Source organism: Camelus bactrianus, chromosome 17 (assembly GCF_048773025.1).
Source record: "Camelus bactrianus isolate YW-2024 breed Bactrian camel chromosome 17, ASM4877302v1, whole genome shotgun sequence".
Taxonomy (NCBI): domain Eukaryota; kingdom Metazoa; phylum Chordata; class Mammalia; order Artiodactyla; family Camelidae; genus Camelus; species Camelus bactrianus.
Genome location: NC_133555.1, coordinates 24,763,491 through 24,784,235, shown reverse-complemented (window position 1 = coordinate 24,784,235; position 20,745 = coordinate 24,763,491). Strand labels below are relative to the sequence as shown.

The 20,745-nt window shown below is 47.1% G+C and overlaps 1 protein-coding gene across 5 annotated transcripts in view; it reads left to right on the top strand.

Annotated features, from left to right (window-relative positions):
- The first annotated feature begins 1,008 nt into the window (after positions 1–1,008).
- The window catches only part of PTPRG (protein tyrosine phosphatase receptor type G), a 673,139-nt gene continuing 653,402 nt past the window's right edge, over positions 1,009–20,745 (top strand). For 2 of the 5 annotated variants that reach the window (XM_074344575.1, XM_074344574.1), the window contains exons 1-2: positions 1,009–1,878; positions 2,744–2,787. In XM_074344575.1, coding sequence (XP_074200676.1) covers positions 1,861–1,878; positions 2,744–2,787 — 62 coding nt within the window. In that variant the 5' untranslated portion in view covers positions 1,009–1,860. The remainder of the gene's footprint in view (positions 1,879–2,743; positions 2,788–20,745) is intronic. The other 3 variants (XM_074344577.1, XM_074344576.1, XM_074344579.1) reach the window with 3 other exon arrangements.

The window sequence follows — 20,745 nt, the reverse complement described above, 5'->3', positions numbered from 1 at the left end:
GAAGTCTAAGCGATAAAGATCTTTCTCACCAAGAGCCAAGGGACAAAACTCATTACAGATAAGCTCAGTCCTCCTATTTCCCCTGGACGCCTCTCTGCGATTGCTAAAGAGGTTGCTGCTTCCCGGGTAGCTGCCAGGAAACCGGTCCCACTCCGCGGCGCAGCTTTCACACACCCAGGAGTTAAGGGGCGCACTTCCAGCGCCCTCCCTACCGCCGGGCTGGAGTGCAGGAACCTTCCTTCCTTCGATCTGAGAGTTGGGAAAAACTCCGCCAGCGATCCGTCGTGGCGCGGGTAAAGGGCGTGTGGCAATCAGAATGGTTGGATTTTGCAAGCCTTGGATCAATCGATATTCCTCTCCTCCCCCATCTCTCCCCAGCCAAGAACTCGGCCAATGGAAGACGGGGGGGGGGGGGGGGGGGGGAGGAGGAGGAAAGAAAGAAAGAAATTAAACCCCAACGCGCAGCTCGAGTGCAAAGGCCGCTCGGCTTTGTTTCCAGGCGGGGAATGTGCCGGCCTGGGGGCGCGAGCAGGGAGTGAGCAGAGTGCGAGCAGGGCGCGCCCCGCCGCGACACTGCCAGAGCGATGAAACCCAACAGGAAACCCCGTCGCCCTGTAAAGGCAGCAGGCCGCCCCTACCTCCTCATACCCGAGCCAGGGGCCCCCCAAGTCTTGGGTGCGCGAGCAACGAGGACTGTGGGGGAATCCTCGCCAAGCCTGCTCATATCTCGGGGTCTTTAAGAGCTCGCAGAACGTTAATCTGGCAAAGAGTCGTCGGTCCCCGACGTCAATCACCCTCCTCCCCGGTCTCCAGCCCCCAAACTGCCCCGGCCGAGTCCGCAGCACACCCGGGGCTGCAGCGGGAGAGAACTGGGCTGTGGGACCCCTATGAGGCGGGAACCGAGCGCGGCTGCTTTAAGAGCGCGGGAGGCGCGCGCCCGCCGCCGGCAGCCCGGCTGCGCGCACCCCCCCCCCCCCGCCGCCGCGCGCCCCTGCTCGCGCGCCGCCGCCACCGCCACCGCGCGCCCCGTGCTCGCACGCTCGCCGGCTTTAAAGTCTCTGCCAGGATCCATGCTCACATGTTACTTCCTGTATGGAGGCATGGCTAGTTTCCAGCTCCGCGCTCCCCGATCCTCCCCAGCTCGCGCCGGAGCCACAACTTTCAGGAGCATGGACTGAAGGCGCCCTCGTCCTAGCGCCCCTCTGAGATCCTTTGTGTTTTCCTCGGTTTCCTCCGGCCGTTTCTATTTTGGGGGGCTCTTCGCTCCCCCCGCCTCTGCCCTCCCCTTCCCCGCTCGCAAACATGCCTCCTTCCTTCCCGGGGCCCTGGAAGGAGCTGCCTGCCTGAAGCCGGAGACGCCGCGTCGCGCTCAGCCCCGCCGCCGCCCGCCGGCTCTCGGGCTGCGCTGCGCTGCCGACTCAAGTTGGGGATCCTCGGCTGCTCGCCGCCGCCGCCGCCTACGGTCCCTGCCTGCCCCGGGCCCGGGGCATTGCTGCCGCCAGCCGACTCCTCGCCCTGCCCTCTCAGCTCTCTCCTTTTTGAACAGAAAGCAGTTCTTCGCCGAGGATCGTCCCCAGCGTGGCTCCACGTTCCCGGTCACTTTTTGAGATTTTCCGTGGGGCGCTCGGCGGCTTCCCGGATTCCAGGGGGACTCGGGCCGCCGAGCGCGGGGGGCCCGTAGAGCGGGCGAGCAGGAGAAGAACCCGGGCTTAGCGGAGGCTCTTACGGAGGCAAGAACTTATTCAACAAGTTTACCCCCCCTGCCTTCCTCTTTTCGATGTGCGTTTTCGGACATGCGGAGGTTACTGGAACCGTGTTGGTGGATTTTGTTCCTGAAAATCACCAGTTCCGTGCTCCATTATGTCGTATGCTTCCCCGGTGAGTGCCGGCGGCCGAGGGGACGCGGCCCTGGCCGGCGCGCGCGGGGGATGCGGAGTTGCCGCCGGGGCACAGAGCTCGGGTGCCTGTCCCGGGGATTCGGGAGAGGGTGCAGGGGGGTCAGGCGCCTGGGGAGGAGAGAGGGATCCGTTCCGCTGGCTCTGGCGGCGTTTAGGAAGGCTGGTGTTTGGGGAGGGTGGAAGCAGGGGCTAGCTAGCCAGGGGGACAGGGGCCGCAAGGGTCTTCCTCTTGCTCTGGTTTTGGGGGGCCTGGGGGAGCAGGAGTTGGGAGTAAAGAGGACTCGTTCTACTGATAGGTCGCCGTCCGGGAGAGCTAGAGGTCCAGGACTGTTGGGGAGACTGGGGCCATGGGGAGGATGCCTCTGTGGGTTTGGGGGGCCCAGGGTGCGTCCCTTGCTCATGAAGGGATTGAAGGAGCTCAGAAGAGGGTACTTGATTTGCTGCTCCCTGACTCTATGGAGAGAATAGTGTTCGGGGAATGAAAACTGGAGGCTGGACGTGGAGGATTGGGGATATTGGGAGCAGCCGGCATTCTGGTCTCGGGAGACGGGGGTGACCCCGGCTCCGGGCTGGGGCGCGGGCTGTGCTTCGGTGCCGGCGCGAGGGAGCTTTTCTGGATGAGGGGACCTGGGCGCAGTGGGAGGGTAGGAAGCAGGCGTCTAGGAAGACCCGTGGCTCCCCGAGTCCGGGCCCGTGTCCTCTTTATCCCGCAACTCTGCTGTGCTGGGCTGCTCGGGTCCGGGCGCGGGGGAGGGGGGCGGGTCGGCGGCTGGGTTGCAATTCGCGCCTGGGCGGATTTTTTCCTGTCTCGCGCCCTGCCTACCTTTATCTTTGCCCTTTTGCAGGCTGTTCGCGGCTGGCAGACCCAGACCCGCACCGTTCTGATCAGGTTAAGACAGAAACAGTATTGGCTATTGATGAAGATAACAAATCACCGCACGTAGCGGTGTGCGGCGCGGCGACCCTCCTCTTCCAGCCCTCCATCGGCCGACTCCCCCCCTTCTCTTTCAACTCGGGGAGGGCAGAGGCCAGCTGACTCCCTTTTCACTCTTGCAGGCCCCCCTCCCCCTAGGCTACAGTTCCGAGCTCCCTAGAATCTGTCTAGCCCCCTCCCCGAAGATGGAGGCCACATCCTCTGCCCTAGTCGGGGAAGGGGTGGGAAGAAGGGGGCAATTCGTTTGTCATCCTTCGCTCTCCTAAGGACAGGGAACCCCCCCACCCCGCCCTGTTTTTCTGCCGTCTCATCCACCGGCTCCTGGATTCCCGGAGGTGGGGATTATCCAGAAAACAGAACGTGCCGCCAGATGTTTCTGCTCTCCCTGGCCACAGCCGCCTGTCCCCAGGCGGCCCGAGCGCCCGGTCTTGGTGCCGCGGGTCCCCCAGCTCCGTCGTGCGCCCTGGAGCAGGGTGCGGGCGTTCCTTCTGCCCTCGGGGACTGGCAGCGAGTGTCCCCTCTGCAGGCACGGGAGTGGCCTCGAGGGGCAGAGAGGCAAAGCACCGTCTCTTCTTCAGCATCCCCCTTTTCCTTTTACGAATTCTCCTGTCCCCGGAACCTCACGGAACTCCTACCACCGCCCAGAACCCCAGCTTGGACGCCGAGCGAGGACGTGCGTCCATACAAACCCTGAGGCCTGGGGTTTGCCCACCGTGGTCCTCCCTCCACCAGGGGCTGGGAGCGGTGGGGGCATTTCCCCTTAAAATAACCCCCCCACACCACTGTTCACTATTTGTGTTAATCATGTGCCCCTTCTAGACTATCATTTTTGCTGTAGACTTGCCGGCTGAGCGGGCTCAGGTGCACACTGGGGTCGAGCTTTGTAAGGGTCACGCTTTAATGGGGGCAATGTGGGGCAGCAGGAGAGCAGCCTTGCAATACAAGGAATTTAATTCCACTTCTGGCCTTCTCCTTATGCTCGGGTGTGCAGTCAGTAGGCCGGCCGGGATTTTCTTTTTCCTGATGTCTGAGGAATCCTGAAATCCAAAATGGGACCACCAGTGATGCCGCCTGCTTGGGACTGGGACAGTTACCGCCTTCCACGTTTTCTGTGTGTCCCACGCTGCGAGGTAAATAGTCCATTCCCTGGTCCAGGAGCCAGAAGGTGTCGGAAAGGGAAGGGGCAATGGTGCGACGCGCGGGAAGAAGGGTTGTGGCTTGGAAAAGTGCCGCCAGAGAGAGTGCAGCTGCAGCCTTTGCAACCAGGCAAAGTTAAAATGTCAGAGCCGTAGATGCCGGCTTTCCGTTTTTCGAAGGTGCGGAGACGCCACTGGACCTCAGGGGGCGCCCCCGAGCCACTTGTCGGGCTCCTGCCGTCTCCACACGTGCCGCTCGGCCACCTCTGTGCGATGGGGCCGCGGTTGTGGCAGGGCTGGGGTGGGAGGCTCGGCAACTGCAGATGAGCCTGGGAGCGAGGAGGCGGCCTCAGCTCCACTCTGCTGCTCCTTGGCGGCTCTAAACCGTTGGGGACCTCGAATTCGCTTTGGGACCCCCTCCCCACCTTGCCTGACCTAACCTGGGAAGCATTTATCCTGTTGACACGAGGGCTAAGAAATGCTTCTGGTGTTGGATTAGAGTCCTTCTGTGACATCTTGACCAAAATGCCTTGTTAGTTATTTTGTTTGTTGTCTCTCAGAATCGCACCAACTTTTCTGATACATTTGTTCTCAGCTCCTGTCCAGGATACAGGATAGCTGTCATTTGGAGGGTTTTGGAAACTCTCGCATGGGTCCTTCCCCAGAAGATGGGAACCAGTGGCTTTTATTCTCTCAACAACCGTATGGCACGTGTGGGACCCGCGTCTTGGTTAGTGTCTCAAGTGATGTTTCCACTTTCCAGAGCATCAAACATGATATAGTGCATAGTACGTTCTTTCCCTACATCTTTTAAAAAATATTAAGAAAAATTTATGAAAATGGAAAAATATAATGAACCCCTATGGACCCCTTACCCAGCTACAACAATTACAACTCAGTTTTCCGTCTTCCATACTCCCACCTCCTCCCTAACAGTTCATTATTTTAAAGCAAATCATACATATAGTTCATTTAAGCATTTGGTGTTCTCTCTTAGTCATTGAGAATTTAAGTGCCTCCACCAAGATAAAAATTTTGTTACCTGAAAGGGTTAACACACATAGTGTGTTTTTGTATTTTACTTTTTTTTTTTCAGAATTTTATTTTATTTTTTAGGTTTTGGGAAGTAATTAGTTTTTATTTATTTATTTATTTAATTATTTTTAGAGGAGGTACTGGGGATTGAACCTGAGATCTCATGCATGCTAAGCACACTCTCTACCACTTGAGCTATACCTCCCCCACTGTATTTTTACATTCTTAAACTATTCAGCAGAAACTTAGAAAAAAAATTTTTTTATTGATTTTTTTTTTTTTCTCTTTCCACCCTCAGAGTGAAACCCTTCTCTTTGATTCTGATATGTTTTGTACTGTAGTTACATTACATCTAGGACGCTGACGTTGGAAACATTTCAGGTGGAAAAGCTCTGCTGTGTAGCTTGGATGTGCTAAAATTGCAAGAGCCATGATTGATGCCTGGTGAATTTCCCTCGAAGAGGTCTCTTGGTGTATTTGCATGTACATGCTTTAGTCCTGGTGGACATCCTTTATGGCCTTTTTAGAAAAATGCAGAAGTAATCTTTGTAAGTTAGCAGTCATACTCTTTTAGGATGGGGTGAGAAATCATGCAACCCCCGCCCCTTCCCTAAAGTGTCTTGTTTGAAAACGGAGAATCTTCGTCCAGTCTTGAAACTTGGTCCCTCTAAACGCAGTCACGGAATGAAATCTTTGAGCTATACCTCCCCCACTGTATTTTTACATTCTTAAACTATTCAGCAGAAACTTAGAAAAAAAATTTTTTTTTTTTCTAAATAGTGTTCATATGGCAGAGTTGATGAAGTTAGAATATTAGAACAAATAGACATAAACAGAACCTTTTGGATATAAGGGAAGTTGCTATTGCCGGAGGCAGAATGATTATTGGAAAGGTTGGCTGAAATGAGAAAAAGAACTAACCAATAGTGAAGCTCTGGACACCTCCCCTTAATTATGGACCTGTTTTCACGAAATAAAAGATAATATTATTTACGTGAGACAGTACAGGGTATGCTGTACAACAGCAAAATGATACAAAACCCCTTTCAGGTTCATCTTTCTATTCTGAAAAACTCCCAAGTTAATATATTATAATCAGCTACATGTCAGTGCACTAATTGGAATGAACTTTCTTGCCTTTCATGAAAGATCATTTAAAATGCCTCAGAGCAATTGTTATTAGGGACCCCTCCTCCTTCCTTACCCCTTGCCTCATTTTCCTGGAAACTTCTTGACCAAAGGACAGTCTGGACATAGTAGCCGTACCTCCGTGGAGAAGGCAGTTAAGTGTTGTTAGTGCTTTGTTGCTTCACCATCCTCCTTTTGTGGTGAAAAGTTTTTGCTTTTGTTTTTAATCTGAATATACACTCAGCATTTTCTTAGAGCATGCAGGACAATACATTGTCATTTCTAAGCAGGAGTGGCCAGATGGACAAAGATTTTGATGAACACTTTAATCCTGGGGCATATCTTTCATGTGGTCACATTTCATAAGTCAGAGTTTATGGGAGAAATTCAGAGCATCTGAAGTTATCTCAAAAGTGCTTGATTCCGACCCCCACCCCCACCCCAATAAGCGCTTGGTGTGGTTTGGTTATAGGTTGACCGTTATCTGGTGATGGAGTGGTAATCACTGAAACTGCATTTTGGGCTGTTTGTGTAGAGAATAAAAGGCCTGCGTATCAGATAAAATAAAGGAAGCCACGGAAATGTGCTTGGCCTCCACTTGTATTTCCCCGTCCGAGCCTGATCTAGGCAAAGCTGGTAGCCACCAAGGAGGGGCTCAGAAAAGTGAGAATGTTCTTCTGAGAAGAGCCTGCCCCCAACAGGCAGCGAGAGCTGCTTGTGGAATTTGGCAGCTGTCGCTGAATTTGAACCAGAATGAGGAGGCCTGAGTACACATTAGGCCCTCAGTAAATGTTCTCAAATGATTAAGAGATCAGATGCCTCTGTTTGCCTGCCTGAGAAATGGGAGTGGCCATCTTGTTTCTAGAAGACCAAACCCAGAACTATGGCAGTGTTCTGTGTACTTCAAAGATCAAATGCACATCTGTAAAAAAAGATACCTGTTACTGACTTGGCTTTGTTTTTGTTTTGTTTGTTTTGTTTTTGTATTTTTTATTTGTTTATATGGAATCATAACCAGAAAAATCACTCCAAAAATAATCTGTTTTAAAACCCCTGTTTACGTCTCCCTGCTTTTTCCTGCAATTCCTTTTTGTCTCAAATTTCCAAGACCAAGGAACTGTTAATGTCCCTTAAAAAAAAAGTAAGTCTGGCAGTAATAGAGTTGAATTTCATTTTCAGAAAAGTCTATGGTGATTGAAATGTAGAACAGATAAATGGTTTGCTCCTGTTTTGAAGAGGGCTGAGGTTCAGCGGTGCCGGCTGTGCAAGATCTCTCCAGGTAGCTAGAGGGCTCCACATGCTGTTGTCCCCTCCCATAGGGACACCTATCATCGCCGGGGTCCTTTCACCTGGTATCATTCGTAGCAAGATGTTTTGACAGAAAAAAAAAATACAATCTGTGTGATTGCCAGGCCTATGCTGGCTTTAAGTTGTCTGACTACAGTACTTGATATGACTATTTAAAAAAAACATTGTAAAAAGTGCTTTTTGGGCTAGGTGGGGGAATGACAGCTAGCCAGGTTCAGATGTGCCTGGTTTCTCTTTTCCAAGCCCCCCTAACTGAATTGGGTGGTGTTACTGCTGTCCTTGGGCTGGGGGGGTGGGAGGCAACTCTCACATGAAAGGAGAATCACTGTCTGGTGTATCTGCATATAGAAAGGAGAAACCTTTTAGGAGCCTAGAACTTTTTAATACTTTTAATTTCCTTTCTAAACCAGGTAGGTATGGAAAGTTGTTTAAAATATACCAAAGTGTATCCAGATATAGTCTCTACAGCCAGTCTGCCTCAGCCATTACTAGCTGTGCTGCTTTGGACAAGTAACTTAACCTCTCTGTGCCTTCCCCCCCCACTCCCCTCTCTGCATAATGGCATAGTGATGGGACCCTGAGTCCTAAGTTCTTCATGAGGCTTAAATGAGAATACACACTAAAAGACTTAGCACTGTGCATGGTAAATAGTCAGTGCTCAGTAATCAGTGCTTAATCATTTTTATTTTTTGTGTATTCAAGAGATTTGGGTAGGAGTATATAGAAACAGGAAAACTGAACTGAAAAAGACAACTGTATGTAAAAACAAAAACATTTTCAAAAAGTTTACATAAATCTTGCATGGTTTTTGTGCCTGGATTTGCTGTTGAGGGTGAGGCTGGCATGAGGATGGCCCATGGATAATTAGTAAAATGGTTACATTTTGTGGTTTAAAGAAACAAGAAAGCCTCGGTGAAGTCTGAGATACCTCCTTGCTCACAAAGCAGAGAAGGGCTCCACTTTCCCTGCTTAAAATGGGAAAATTGTTTTCCACGGGCTTAAAATGTAGTACGTGAATCTCCAAGATCCCTGTGTGGTGTTACCCTTTGTAGAAAGAGTTGCTTGGCCCTGCACCCGGGAACGCCCATCCCCTTCTAAGGCCTGCTGCGCTGTGTGGTAACCAAGGAGAATGGGTCTGCCTGAGACTGTCATTGCTGGGTTTTCACTGTGTGCCACAAATGGGAAGCTAACAGCAGTCTTGGGTGTTGCTTTAATTTTGTACTGGTGTGACACTTAAACACACTTATGCCCCTGTCTCTGTAGCTTCATGGATTCAGACCTGAAGAGTGTACAAGAGAGAATCTCACACTGTGCGTGCAAAGCTCCTGCCCGCTAATCAATTTTTTGCAAACTGAAATCAGCATGATGGTTTTCTGACCAAACAACAAAATACAATTTTAAACTACTCGACTTAGCTATTTTGGGGCTGTAGCAAAGTGACACAGTTGGCTGCTGAAATCTAGCAACTAAAAAAGAAGCAATGAAAGCATAGTTCATGGAATATGTAACACTTCCATGTAAGAAATAGGACAACTAATTTTATTTTTGGGTCTGTGATACTATTTTCCTAACAAGGAGAGGGAAGCAAGTTGTCGATTGATACTGCAGTGTGTATACTTTTGAGGAATGCATACCAGTTATTAGACGAATCCAGGAGGTATTTAAATTCTGATACCATTGCAGCCACATAAATTCCACAGTGCACTTATATCAGATAAACGCAAAGTTTGGAATAATTTGGATAGGAGACACAGCCATTAGCACTTCACCAAATATAAAAGCATAGTCCAGATTAGTGAGGAAAATGTCAGTGACTTTTCAAGAGTCCAGTTAGTCACGAATTGTGAAGAGGATTTATTTACAAAGCAATGGTTATTTATAAAAAAATGAGTTCTATTCAGTAAAAAAAGTTCAGTTTTCCTGAAGTGTTTCGATTCAGTGAATGTGGAGGCTGAGAGCCGGCTGTGGCCTTGGGAGTGTTACTGGGTAGCTGTGGTCTTGGCTATGTCACTGGGCCAGTTACTCAACCTCCTGTGGGAGTGGGGTTGGGTGGTGGTGGTGGTCTGACAATCCCAGATATACATACCTCTTACTCAGGACCGCACTAAGACCTCAGAGGTCCAGGATGAAATCCTCGCTCTGTTGCAGCAGTCTTATGTTGAGCAAATGGGCCTCAGTTTTTTAATCTCTAAAATGGGAGCGATGGTTGTAACAGGCTACATTCGCCAAGCACTTGCCATGATCTAGCTGTTGTGCCAGAGCTTTTAATATGCCTTTAATCTGCCCTGGAAGAAGAAACCTTGAATATTCCCATTTTAGGATGAGGAAACTAAAGCTGAAAGGAAGTTGTCACTTGTTCAAGGTCACCTCTGTAGTAAGTAGGAGTGGCTGTAAATGTCTCTCTAATCATCTCGCAGGATTATTTTGAATCAGAATGGTTGCTGTTCATTTAGAAGATGTTTTTCCTAATTGCACAGGAAGGCCAATTAAAAGACAGACCCAGTGTTTTGTATTTCATGCTACTACTTTTCCTATAAGCAAGTACCATAAACACTGGGTGAAATAAAGGTGTCTTCCTGTATTTGCTACAATTAAATAAGGAAGTAATGCAATTAGTATAGGGTTTTATTTGGTTACATTGAAGAGATGACCTTTCTGCAAATTACTTTAGCTTCTGAATAAGCTGATAACAACTGTGGATAGAGTGAGTTTGTTGGTGGTGCGTTTTTCTGACTCCTCTTCAAAAGGCTCTAAATTGATTTAGTTTATAATTTGAGAACTTTTGTTTGGGGTGTTGAACATGGTTATGTTATAATAACGGGGAATTATTATCATCCCATATGTCATTTAAGTGTGGGCTGCAGGCTCTGAATTATGACTTCAGGAAAATGTCTGAGGGAGTTGTATTTGGCAAGAGATGGTTGGGTTCTGGAGTTTTCCTCTGGAGTTTAAAACTAGCCATGGGAGCCAGCCAAACCAGCTGTGGGATTTGGGCAAGACCCTCGGTTTCTTTGGGGTTGTTTTCCTCACCCTTAACTAAATGGCTTCTAAATTCCTTGGGAGTTCTAGAGATTGTTGATTCCAGGCAGGGTGGTTTGGGAGGTTGTGGCCTTTCTCTAGTATACAGATCAGATGCCCAGTCCACATTATGTGATTTGCGAGGGGTCCTTCTTGTTAGCTTTGCTTCCTAAGGCACTAATAATCCTTTGATTATCTGGCAAACCTTGCTGCAGAGTATCCCCAGGGAGTTAGCAAACAAGGTAGTGAGTGGATCTTGGCTAATGGAATGCCTATAAGCAATTTTTGTTTCTGAGCATGAAACCTTATTTCTCCTGGAGTCTAGGTTAAAAAGAGAAAAGAAAAGAAATAGAGATTTGCTTATGCCAATGAAGTTATGTGTGGTTTTTAAAACTACTCAATGTGATTTAGGATTGGGGTGGTGGTGGCAGGAATCTTTGTCTGGAAAGAAACCTCCAGGGTAGTTCTGGAACGGAGAACTGAAGAAGAGACAGTCATTTGGGCTATCTGGAGCTCTGCAGGGGGCGTCTGGCCAGCAGGTGTGCTCTGTTTGGCCATTCAGTATTAAAAAAAAAAATTAAACACTGAGGCTTTTCTTTCGTGCCATCACCAAGTATACCCTTCATACCTGCAGCGTTCCAGGCACTGGGGAGACAGTGGGGACCAAAGCAGATGGAGACTCCTGCCCTCATGGGGGCTTCTCCTAAAAGTCTAGGTTACTCCGGGAAAATCGGAAGGTGTACCAACCCAGGTCGTGTGTCTTGCTTGGTGTCGGCAACAGTAAGCTGGAATTAAATAGTGGCTGCCCCCAGAGATGGAGCGCTTACCTGGCCCCCAGTGGTTATTTACAATACTCAGCTGGTCCCTGGAGGTGTTTACCACCGCATAGATGATTTCTTGATTTCTACCCTTAGGGACCGATTTTTTTTTTTCCTCCTTTGCTGCAACTCGTTTGCGGTTTTGTATTGCCTGGATTGGGTGTGTGTAAATGTGCATGTTGCACATGCGCCAGCGCGAGCACGTGCATCCTTGGCTGGTGAGCTGGCGTCCGTCTTCTCAGTCTGCAGCTCCGCAGTAGTCCTGCCTGTGTCTTTTTTTTTTTTTTTTTTGCCTCTGCACGTGGCCTACCACTCAGATATTCCATAGTAAGGTGGCAAGTTCTATTACTGATCTAAATTGTTGGCTTGTTCAATTTTAAAAAGTTGTGTTTTTAAACATTTCTTATTTAAGAACTAGTGCTCCTGGTGACTGTTACTAAACTACCCAAGAAGGGGTTGATGGGTGGGTAAGAGAGGGCTTAGGCCAGTGACCAGTATAGTAAAATCTGAGTAAATTATTGTCGGAGATGTCACATCCGAGGGTCTCTTGCCAAAGAGCTTATTTTTCTCACATGATATCCCTAACCCAGTAATTTTTGCATGTGACACCCATGTATGGATTTCTCATATATGGTGGGAATATCACATATCTTAATTTTTCCAACATCAACATGTGAAAACGTGAACTTTGAGTGGAGTAGAATGTCCAGCTTTTGGTATGGGCAGATGGAGGATTTGAGGAGGTGATTCATTCACCCTAATTCTAGTCCATGGTGTTAAGTAGTTATAATGTGTGGTACATCCACATGAATTGTTCACGTGTGATTCAGAGCCTAATTAGACTCTGTGCCCTTTGAGGACAAGACGTCCTTCTTTCTTCTACCTGTGAATTCTCAGTCTCTAGATGGTGGTAGTCATCTGTGAGCAGCTAATGCTGTCTACAAGTACAGTGTCTTGATATCATTGTATGTGTTTTACAGAAATATCATGTTGCATGCTCTTGAGTCATGATGTCCAAGGTCATTATCTTTCTTAAGAGAATTCAGAGTATGTGTGTGTATATTATATATATGGTCGTGGTGTTTGAAGTCCATTTTTAAAAAGGGAGAAACTAAGTTTGTACTTTCTGTTACTTGCCACTAGGGTATCTATTGCTGAAAATGATATATTCTAATTAGGGGTCAACTGTCTTATGGGGCAGTGGGGTTAGGCATTCATGGTCAGAAACTTTTTTTTTTCTTTTGTGGAATTACTTAGACTAAATTCTGTGACTCGGATGTTTATTTGCATCAGAAGTGCCGTTGGCTCTAGAGTTGATCCGGGAGAAGTAGGCATTCTCATTTCTGCTTTGGTTGTTCTGGTAATAGTGACACGAGGTATATAGAGGGCAGCAGAGCTTGCTTGAGCTGGTTGTAGAGCATGAAGATGAATGTTGATGTTTTGCCTGGCTTTAAGCAGGCTGGTCTTGGAGAAGGGCTTGCACGAACTGACCACCTTGGCTTTGCCTGACGGGTGTCCGTGGACCGTCTTATCTGATGTCTTCCACTAGACGGGTGTTGGCTGTACATCATTCCAGATGTGCTTAGGCAGGAGCTAAGTCTCTAGAACACATTCCTAGTCAATGCCTGCCCTCTTTTATTCCTCTCCCAACCAGTTGTTTTCTCTTCTAAAACTAGTCATTTTCTCTGCTTACATGTGCGCAGAGGGCGTGAGTGGAGGGTGTGAAAATCACTTGACAGTTTCAGGCATCAGCCCCTCATTTTCTCAATTGGTCAATTTGCACAGAAGCTGCTGAAATTATTTTATGTGATAGAGGGTGGGTGACTTTGGCATTAGAAGTCTTTCCAGACATTTTTTTAGGATGTGGTTTTTTAAACGAAAATCTTCTCAGTTAACTGCAGTGTATTAACTGATATGAGGGAGCTGCTGGTTCCTGAGGTTTTTGCCTTCATTCGAGATGCTGGGTAGAGGGGAAATTGATTTCTGGAAAATCTTGGGAAACTGTAAGCCCTCTGAGCAGATAAACAAAGCAGTTTGTGGAAATAACTCTTAGATGCCGAGGGACCTTTAACAGGGTTTTGAGGAAATGAGATTTGAGATGGGTGGATTCAGATGAAAGAGGCCAGTGGCGAATACATGGTTTTGGAATTGCCCAGATCTGTCAGTCATGTTTACTGGCTCAAGATAGTGAGTCTTAGATCTGTTCTGTACTAACTGGGGCCTATACTTACTTGATTGGTTTTCTTGTCTGTAGAATGTGGATAATGAGAATTTCAATCTCCTTGAGTCCTTGTGAAGATGGAAAGAGATCATGTGTGCAGAGCACTAGGAAATCTTTAGGCACACAGGATGGTATAAATGGTACCTGTTTTTAATAGTTGTTGCTTAAGGTTTATGAAAGAAGTGTGTGCATAAATATGCCCTCAGTTAATGCCAAATGACCCAAAGAAAAGGTGGGAGAGCAGGGATCTGACAGTTCATGAAGTGGCAGGAACAGAATTTGAACTTGACTTTCTGGATGGTATCCTGTTCTAGCAGAGTAGGTGGTGGATGAATTAAGGTACACTTGGCTCCCCAGGAACATTTGCTATTGACAGAGGTGTGTCATAGAGTCTATTAGGTTTTAATTTGCCCTAAATGTCCCCTGCATGAAGAAACAGGTTTGAAACGTTGCCTTTGGTATTCTCATTGCTGAAATTATCTGTGTGGGTAGCATGTACGTGCTTTGCTAAATCTCTCTGTTGACATGGGGCCCATCCTATCCTCTGGTGCATGCAGATAGAAACATTCAGTGACAGTCTGTAGCATATGTGTTTGTTTTCTTCTTAACCCTGGGTTATCTTGCAGTTTTTCTACACAGAGATTGGAGATTGACATATGAGGCCCTTCAGCTTTACCTGTAGCCATGGCAGACATTGCTAGTTGATCACAGAGCTCTCTTCTGCTAAGGCCATAACTGGGTCTTAGAATCCTTTGGAAGAGGGAGAGAGGACTTTTGTGCCATTTCTGTGCTGTACTGAGACACATTAGCCAAACAGCATAAGGACAAGCATAGCTAAGGGGCTTTTATATTGTTACAAACAGGTTTGCTGCTATACAGGCAGTTTTTAAGCCACACAGCTATTTTGAAATTGACCTGAAAGAGCAGGTATCAATAGCAAGTACCTTGTGCAGAGGTTTCCCGATCCATGAAATTGATTTGGGCTCATATTTGACTCACATTCATTTATTCAGGGGGGAAGAAAATCCAATCTCTTGATGGTGGTTACATCATATTCTAATGGGTGAGCATTACTAATGGAGGTTTAGGGATCTAAAATTAGTTGCTTATTTTTCTTTTCTTTAAAGCCCAGAGGTTTTGCATCAGATTATGGCTCTTGTAGGACTGTTTATATTCCAAAGTGACACCTTTCTGAATTTTTAGCTATTTAAGTAAGTGTTAAGGATGGGCTTGGTGGCAGCAGTTTTTAAAATTCTGACTGACTAAATGGATCCTTTCCCCCCTGTTGTTTGTACCTGGTAAAGCATCTTGTGTTTACTCCAAATACATTCATTGTTACCTTTAGGGTAGCTTGTTTCTCAAGATTTGAGTGATCCTCTGATTAGTATTATTTTTTGTTAGGAAATTGGAGAGTAGAGATAAAAGACAAAAGGAATTCTTTCATGAAGCTGACAACAGATAAATTGTGGTGTTGATAATATACTAAATACTTGGATGGCATAAAGTGATCCCATACTTGTTTCCTGGATGTGCCCCCCACCCCCCCTCAAGGGTCCCTTCTAATGTTGAGTCTTAGCTAATTTACTGTGAAATGTCTATGGAGCTGTGCTGACCCGTGTGGGACATGGCATTGAGCACTCGAAATGTGACTAGTCCAAATTGAGATGTGTGGTAAGTGTAAAACACACACTGGATTTCAAAGACACGTGAAAAAAAGTATGTAAAATATCTCGTTAAAGTTTTACATTGATTGTTGAAATGATACAATTACACATATTTAGGTTAAAGGAACTATATCATTAAAATTAATATTGCATGTTTCTTTTTACTGTTTTATATGACTACTGTAACATTTGAAATTATGTGAATGGCTCCTGATTGTGGCTTGCGTGGTATTTTTTATTGAGTAATGCTGGTCTAGAGCACTTGTTCAAGACTTCCATCACCTTTCGCAAAAGCATTTCAACAATGTGGTCCCCTCTGTGACAGTGATCACATCACATCTTATTCCATCCTTGTCCGTTGAAAACAAGGGACCAGGAGAGACCCTTGCTATTGATGGAGAGGCTTGCCTTCTGGTAGGCACTATCACTAGGACGTGCTGGAGTCCGAGCGGTGTCAGGATAGAGGGTTGGGGCTTTGTCTGCCCACCTGTGAAGTAGGGTAACGGTCCCTGCTCCATGAGGTTGTTGAAGGAGTGAATGAGGTAAGCCATGGAAGGCACTGGGCACAGGCCTGGCAGATAGGAAGCACTTGAATATAATAGCCGTTATTGTTTTACCAGCACCTGCGTGGGCATCAGGCAGAGTTCCTGGCTTCGATTTCTCCCCCTTCTGGTTCCAGTTGGTGCCTAGGGGGACTCATAGACAGTTGCAAACAGACCTGCATGCTCTTAGGACGCCAGCCTTTGCTGCCGAGGAGCTCTGGACTCTGTAGAACACCTTGAGCATTCTGCTTCAGCTCATGCTCAGTCATTTGAAAAACCGAGGGGACCATAGCCATGTTTGGAGATTGCCAGTGGCCCGCCAAAGCTCCTGGACAAGAGCACTAATGGGTCATAGCGCCGGTTCCCTCCTGCCTGGGGGAGGAGGCCATAGAACACCCTTCTTACTCAGCCTCCCAGGCCCTTGCATTTGCTCTCCTGGGTGTTTGGTTTTATTGAGGCTCAAATTCCCGTTTCTAGCCAGTCTCATACCAGATCCAAGCACTGGACTCCAGGTTATTACCAGTGAGTGGCCCAAGTGTTAACACAGCTGTGGGTTTGAGATGGATCGTGTGGTCTTCTCTGCATCAGTATCGTATAGAGACCTCCAGAACATCTCTAGAGGGTATCTGAATCCTTTCTCCAACAGAATGTTACAATGAGAGGCTCTTCCGAGTAGAGTAAATATTCTGTGCTTGCCAACCGGCTGCTTAATTTGGAGATGGAAAATAGGGAGAATGTGACAGGCAGAACACACTTTATCAGAAAGCTCAGGTCCGCCTGCAGGGGTATTGAGCAAGGGACCCGTGTGTCAGGGCACGTCTTCTGGCCCAGAACCTAGGAGAGGGTGGACTGTGCTGGAGTGAAGCAGCCAGTCGGCTGGGAAAACCCATCCCTGTCTAATTGTTTTCAGGTTCTGGATGGGACTGCTTCCCTCCCAGGGAACGTTTGGCAGGGTGGACACACGTCTTTTGTTTGGTGCAGGTGATGAGAATCTGGGTTTCATTTGCAAGTTCTTTTATGAGTGGTAAACAAGGATGTTGAAGTCTTCCAGTTTGGGTGTTGGAGGAGTGTCAGTGGGTCCTCAGGTCCAGCTCTGAGCTGCCCTGAAAACCCGGGGGAGGGTTGATGAGAGCAGCTGTGCGTGCCCACTTGGGATGGGGAAGAAAAGGAGCTCTCCAAGGACTTTATCCTTCTCTGCAGCAGAACCAGATTTCAGAGTGACTCTTAAAGGGAAACCATCCTCCAGACCTTTCTGTCCACACAGAACTGTAGTGATTCCCTTGCCGAGTTGCCAAGACAAATCCCTTTTTAGGGATGGAGTGTTCACCTGTGTCCGCGTTATTGACAGCTGCCCTCCTCCCTGTATTTCCATGGGTCTGGGAGTTTCACTCCTGTGTAGTGTTTTCTGCTGCAAGCCCTAATTTATAGGATGAACACCTCTGTGCCCAGCCAGTCTGGGAGAGGGAGGGCATCTGGAAATTCTACAGTCATTCCTTCTGTCGTGTTTACGGTGTGGCTGGCCATTTATTGAGCACCTGCTACGAGCACCCTCATGCTAAGGGCTGGACACGCCTTATCTGAAACTCATCCTTGTGTTTCCCAGGTGAGCCCATAGAAGTTTTGCTTTATTAAGAAACTTACCCAGCATTAGTTACCTTTGAAAGTGGTAGAACCAGGCTTCTGACTCCAAAGCTGGTGATCTTTTTCCTAAGAATGTGGTACTTGTATTCATACAGAGATGACCAGCTCTGCACATCTTGTGAATTGCACTTACTGGATTGAACTCTGGGTCCTTTAAGACTGATAGCTGAGTTCTGAAAAGGGAAAAGCCAGGCGAGTGAGGACTGAAGGCTAAGTTGGACAGATGTCTTCATTCTTTCATACTTGACCACTGTACACTGTCAAGTCTTTGTGTGCATACTGATGTAAGGTTGATGAAACACTCCAATGCACCTTAAACTCAATAAATGATATGTGTGTTAATAGAAGGAAAAAAGGCCTCCCTGGGTAAGTGTATTCTATTCCTGTGGCCACGAATACGGTAAAGGGACTTAAAGATTATTATTTTCTTTTGGCTGCAGAAACCTTTCAGGAGCTCTTGGTAAGTTACCTTGAGTAACAGAATATAATTATACCTTTCGTCTGCAGAGGGCATGTTTGCAGGGTACTGTGCGACTTGTACTGGTTTCTAGAGGTTTCCGAGTAGTTACAGAAAAGTAATGTCTTTGGAGGGAAAATATTTGTGTTTCCTTCTTTGTTGTCTTGGTCCCAGAGCCCAGCAGACACACATCCTTACCTCTGACTTCCCCAAGATTTCGGGCTTGGTCCACTCAGGTGTTTCTGTCCATGATATTCGGGGCACCCTCGATAGCCGAGGAAACCATCATGTAGTCGGGGATGAATTTTTAACGTTTCTTTCTTGGGGGTGGGTACTTTGAAAGGCTGAATAGGTGGACGGTCTGAATAATGAACCCACTTCAGTGAGTTCTCTCAGTTAGTTCTGTGCTAGAGGAGCTGTTGCAAATCTAGACTGATCAATTCCCGGAGAGAAAGTTGCCAAGGTTTGTTTTCCTTCTCTCTTTCTTGCCACACCTGTTAATTAGTTCCAGACACTAGCTAATCAGACGGCAAGTGTGAAAGCTCAGGGGTGAGAAGGAAGGTCAAATCAGCTCTTTGTACAACTGAGTCCCTTGTTTTAATAGACAGGGTTTGCAGCCTCTTTTTTCCTGTGCTCCCTGACTGTGTTTGAGTCATTTCTGAGTGCAGGCTGCACGCAGCTGTGGGGCTTTTTGTCCGCTGTGATGTTAGATTTGTGCTTACCAATTTGGGAGCATGTGGCCACCAGAATATGAGAGGGAGAGAGCATGACAAAGGCAGAGAGTGTAAGAGAGAACCCACAATTGCTTCTTTATCTTGGCAGTTGTAAATCCTTACCTTTTTTGGGGCAGGAATGCTGAATATATAATATATTCATGTATGTTATAGCAGATCAATGATAAAAGTTACAGGGACAGCAACATGATTGGCCAAAGTAGTAAGTTTTTATTTCAGCACATTTTTTCTCATCGCCCTGGAATGACTTGAGAGAGAGAGACTTTCTCTAGAAGGGCAGAGAGACAACAAGAGATGGAAACGTCTGGCCAAGATAGAGAACGCAGCTAGGAAGCAGCATAATCTGAATTTAGGGAGCCTCTGCCTATTTTTTATGAAGAACAGAATCAGTTTTGAATGTAACCATGTACCCCTGTGTTCACGTTGTGGGGCTGAGAAGGAAAGGATGACCAGGCTGACTCCTGGGGGAAACCACTGTCTTCTGGACTTTACTGTTTCCAGTCCATAGAAGCAGAAGTGAAGACCTGAGCTGCCCACGTGGACTTTATGTTTTTTAACTTCAAAAGGGGTCTATCCTCTTGCACGTTATTGCAAGGAGAGTAATGGGTTCAAGTCAAATACTAGTGGACACTTTACACGTAAAGCACTTGGCTTGATGTTACAGGTGTTCTAAAAATGTGTGCAAATTGGGGAAATAAAATGAAGGCCCCTAAAACCGTTTGCCTAGGTGTGTAAGGCTGAAGATATAATAAAATGCTGATACACTGATGCAATAGAGTAGTGTTCAGAAGCAACAGAGTAGTGAGAAAGAGACCTTCCTGGGAGTAGGTGCTCTGTAAACCTCTGAAAGCCTGGCTGATACTTGGTCTGTGTGCACAGGGAGGTGGTGAGCAGAGGCAGTAATGAGCCTGTTAAGGTGGCTGACCAGAGGGCAGTGTCCTGCCACTGTGGGACTCGGACCCATGTCTGCCTTGTATCTTAGCTGCTTCCTTAGGGCATAAAGCCATTAGTGACTGTCAGCTTGCACATGGGCACTGCTGAGGCTTGAGAGGCCTGGCAGTCAATGTCAGATGCATGGACTGGCCCTTGAATGTCAGGCTGAGGCATTTGGGCTTGATTTTGTTGTCTGTGGGGACCATGAAACATCCCAGGATAAGGCTGAATGACTTTCTCATGGTGGTCTTGTAAACTGAGACTGTCTTCTTGCTTTGTCATGGACTAGCTTTGTGTCCTTAGTCCCCCATTTCATCATCTATGAAATGGAAGAACAGTCGCTCTCTCATAGAGTCGATGTGAAAATTAAACAAGAATGTAAACAAGGCACTGGTCCTTAGCAAGCACACGGCCGTCATTACTGTTCTTACTATTCTGCTCTTGTTTTTGTCTGCCGGGCATCCCTTTACCATTTTTTGGGTACTCGTTGGGTATTTTTCCCTCCTCCATCGTCTTGATGGGACCTTCTGCTCTTCACTGGGCTCTGTCTACGCCATTAGAGGTACAAAACCCAGGCTAGGCCAGTCACACCTTTTGTCACTGGAGTCGGAGGCCCAAGAGGCGAGGGATACGAGGATACCAACATCTCTCTCAATTCCTGCTGCCTGAACATCCCCCCACCCACCCTGCGCACCCCTAGCTGCTCTGATCCTTGCCTTTCAGAAGTTGGATTGTTTGGCTGTTGATTGGATTCTTTGAGATGTCCAAGATCCTTTCAGTACATTCTTTCTCTGCCTGTGGTAACCAAGGGTTGATTTCGGTCATTTTCAATCAGAGGGCACCAGTACCAGCTGGATGTACATAAAAGGGAAGGTAAGTAGGTGTATTGAGAAGGACAGAGACCGTCTCCCCTGCCTGCCAAAAATAGTCCTTTCATAATGGCTTCATTCCTCCCTTTGATTTTTCGAGTTCATTCCTTGTGAGCTTTTTATCTCCAGGCATTCAGGGACTTTTATTTTGGCGCTCAGGACAGGCTCTCTTGAGGAGACATGCTGATAACACTTAGCCTTAACTGCTTCTCTTGATTTTATTTGTAAATGAGAATCCTAAGGATCTGTAAGGAAACGAGTAAAACTTAATTGAACAACATTTAGAGCCGGAATTAAAAAAATAATAATAAAAAGAGTCCATAATGGTAAGAGGCCCTGGAGGATGAGTGCCGAACAGTGCGTCTGGGCGTGTATTCTGTCTGCACCTCATCCTGTCCATCACGTTTTA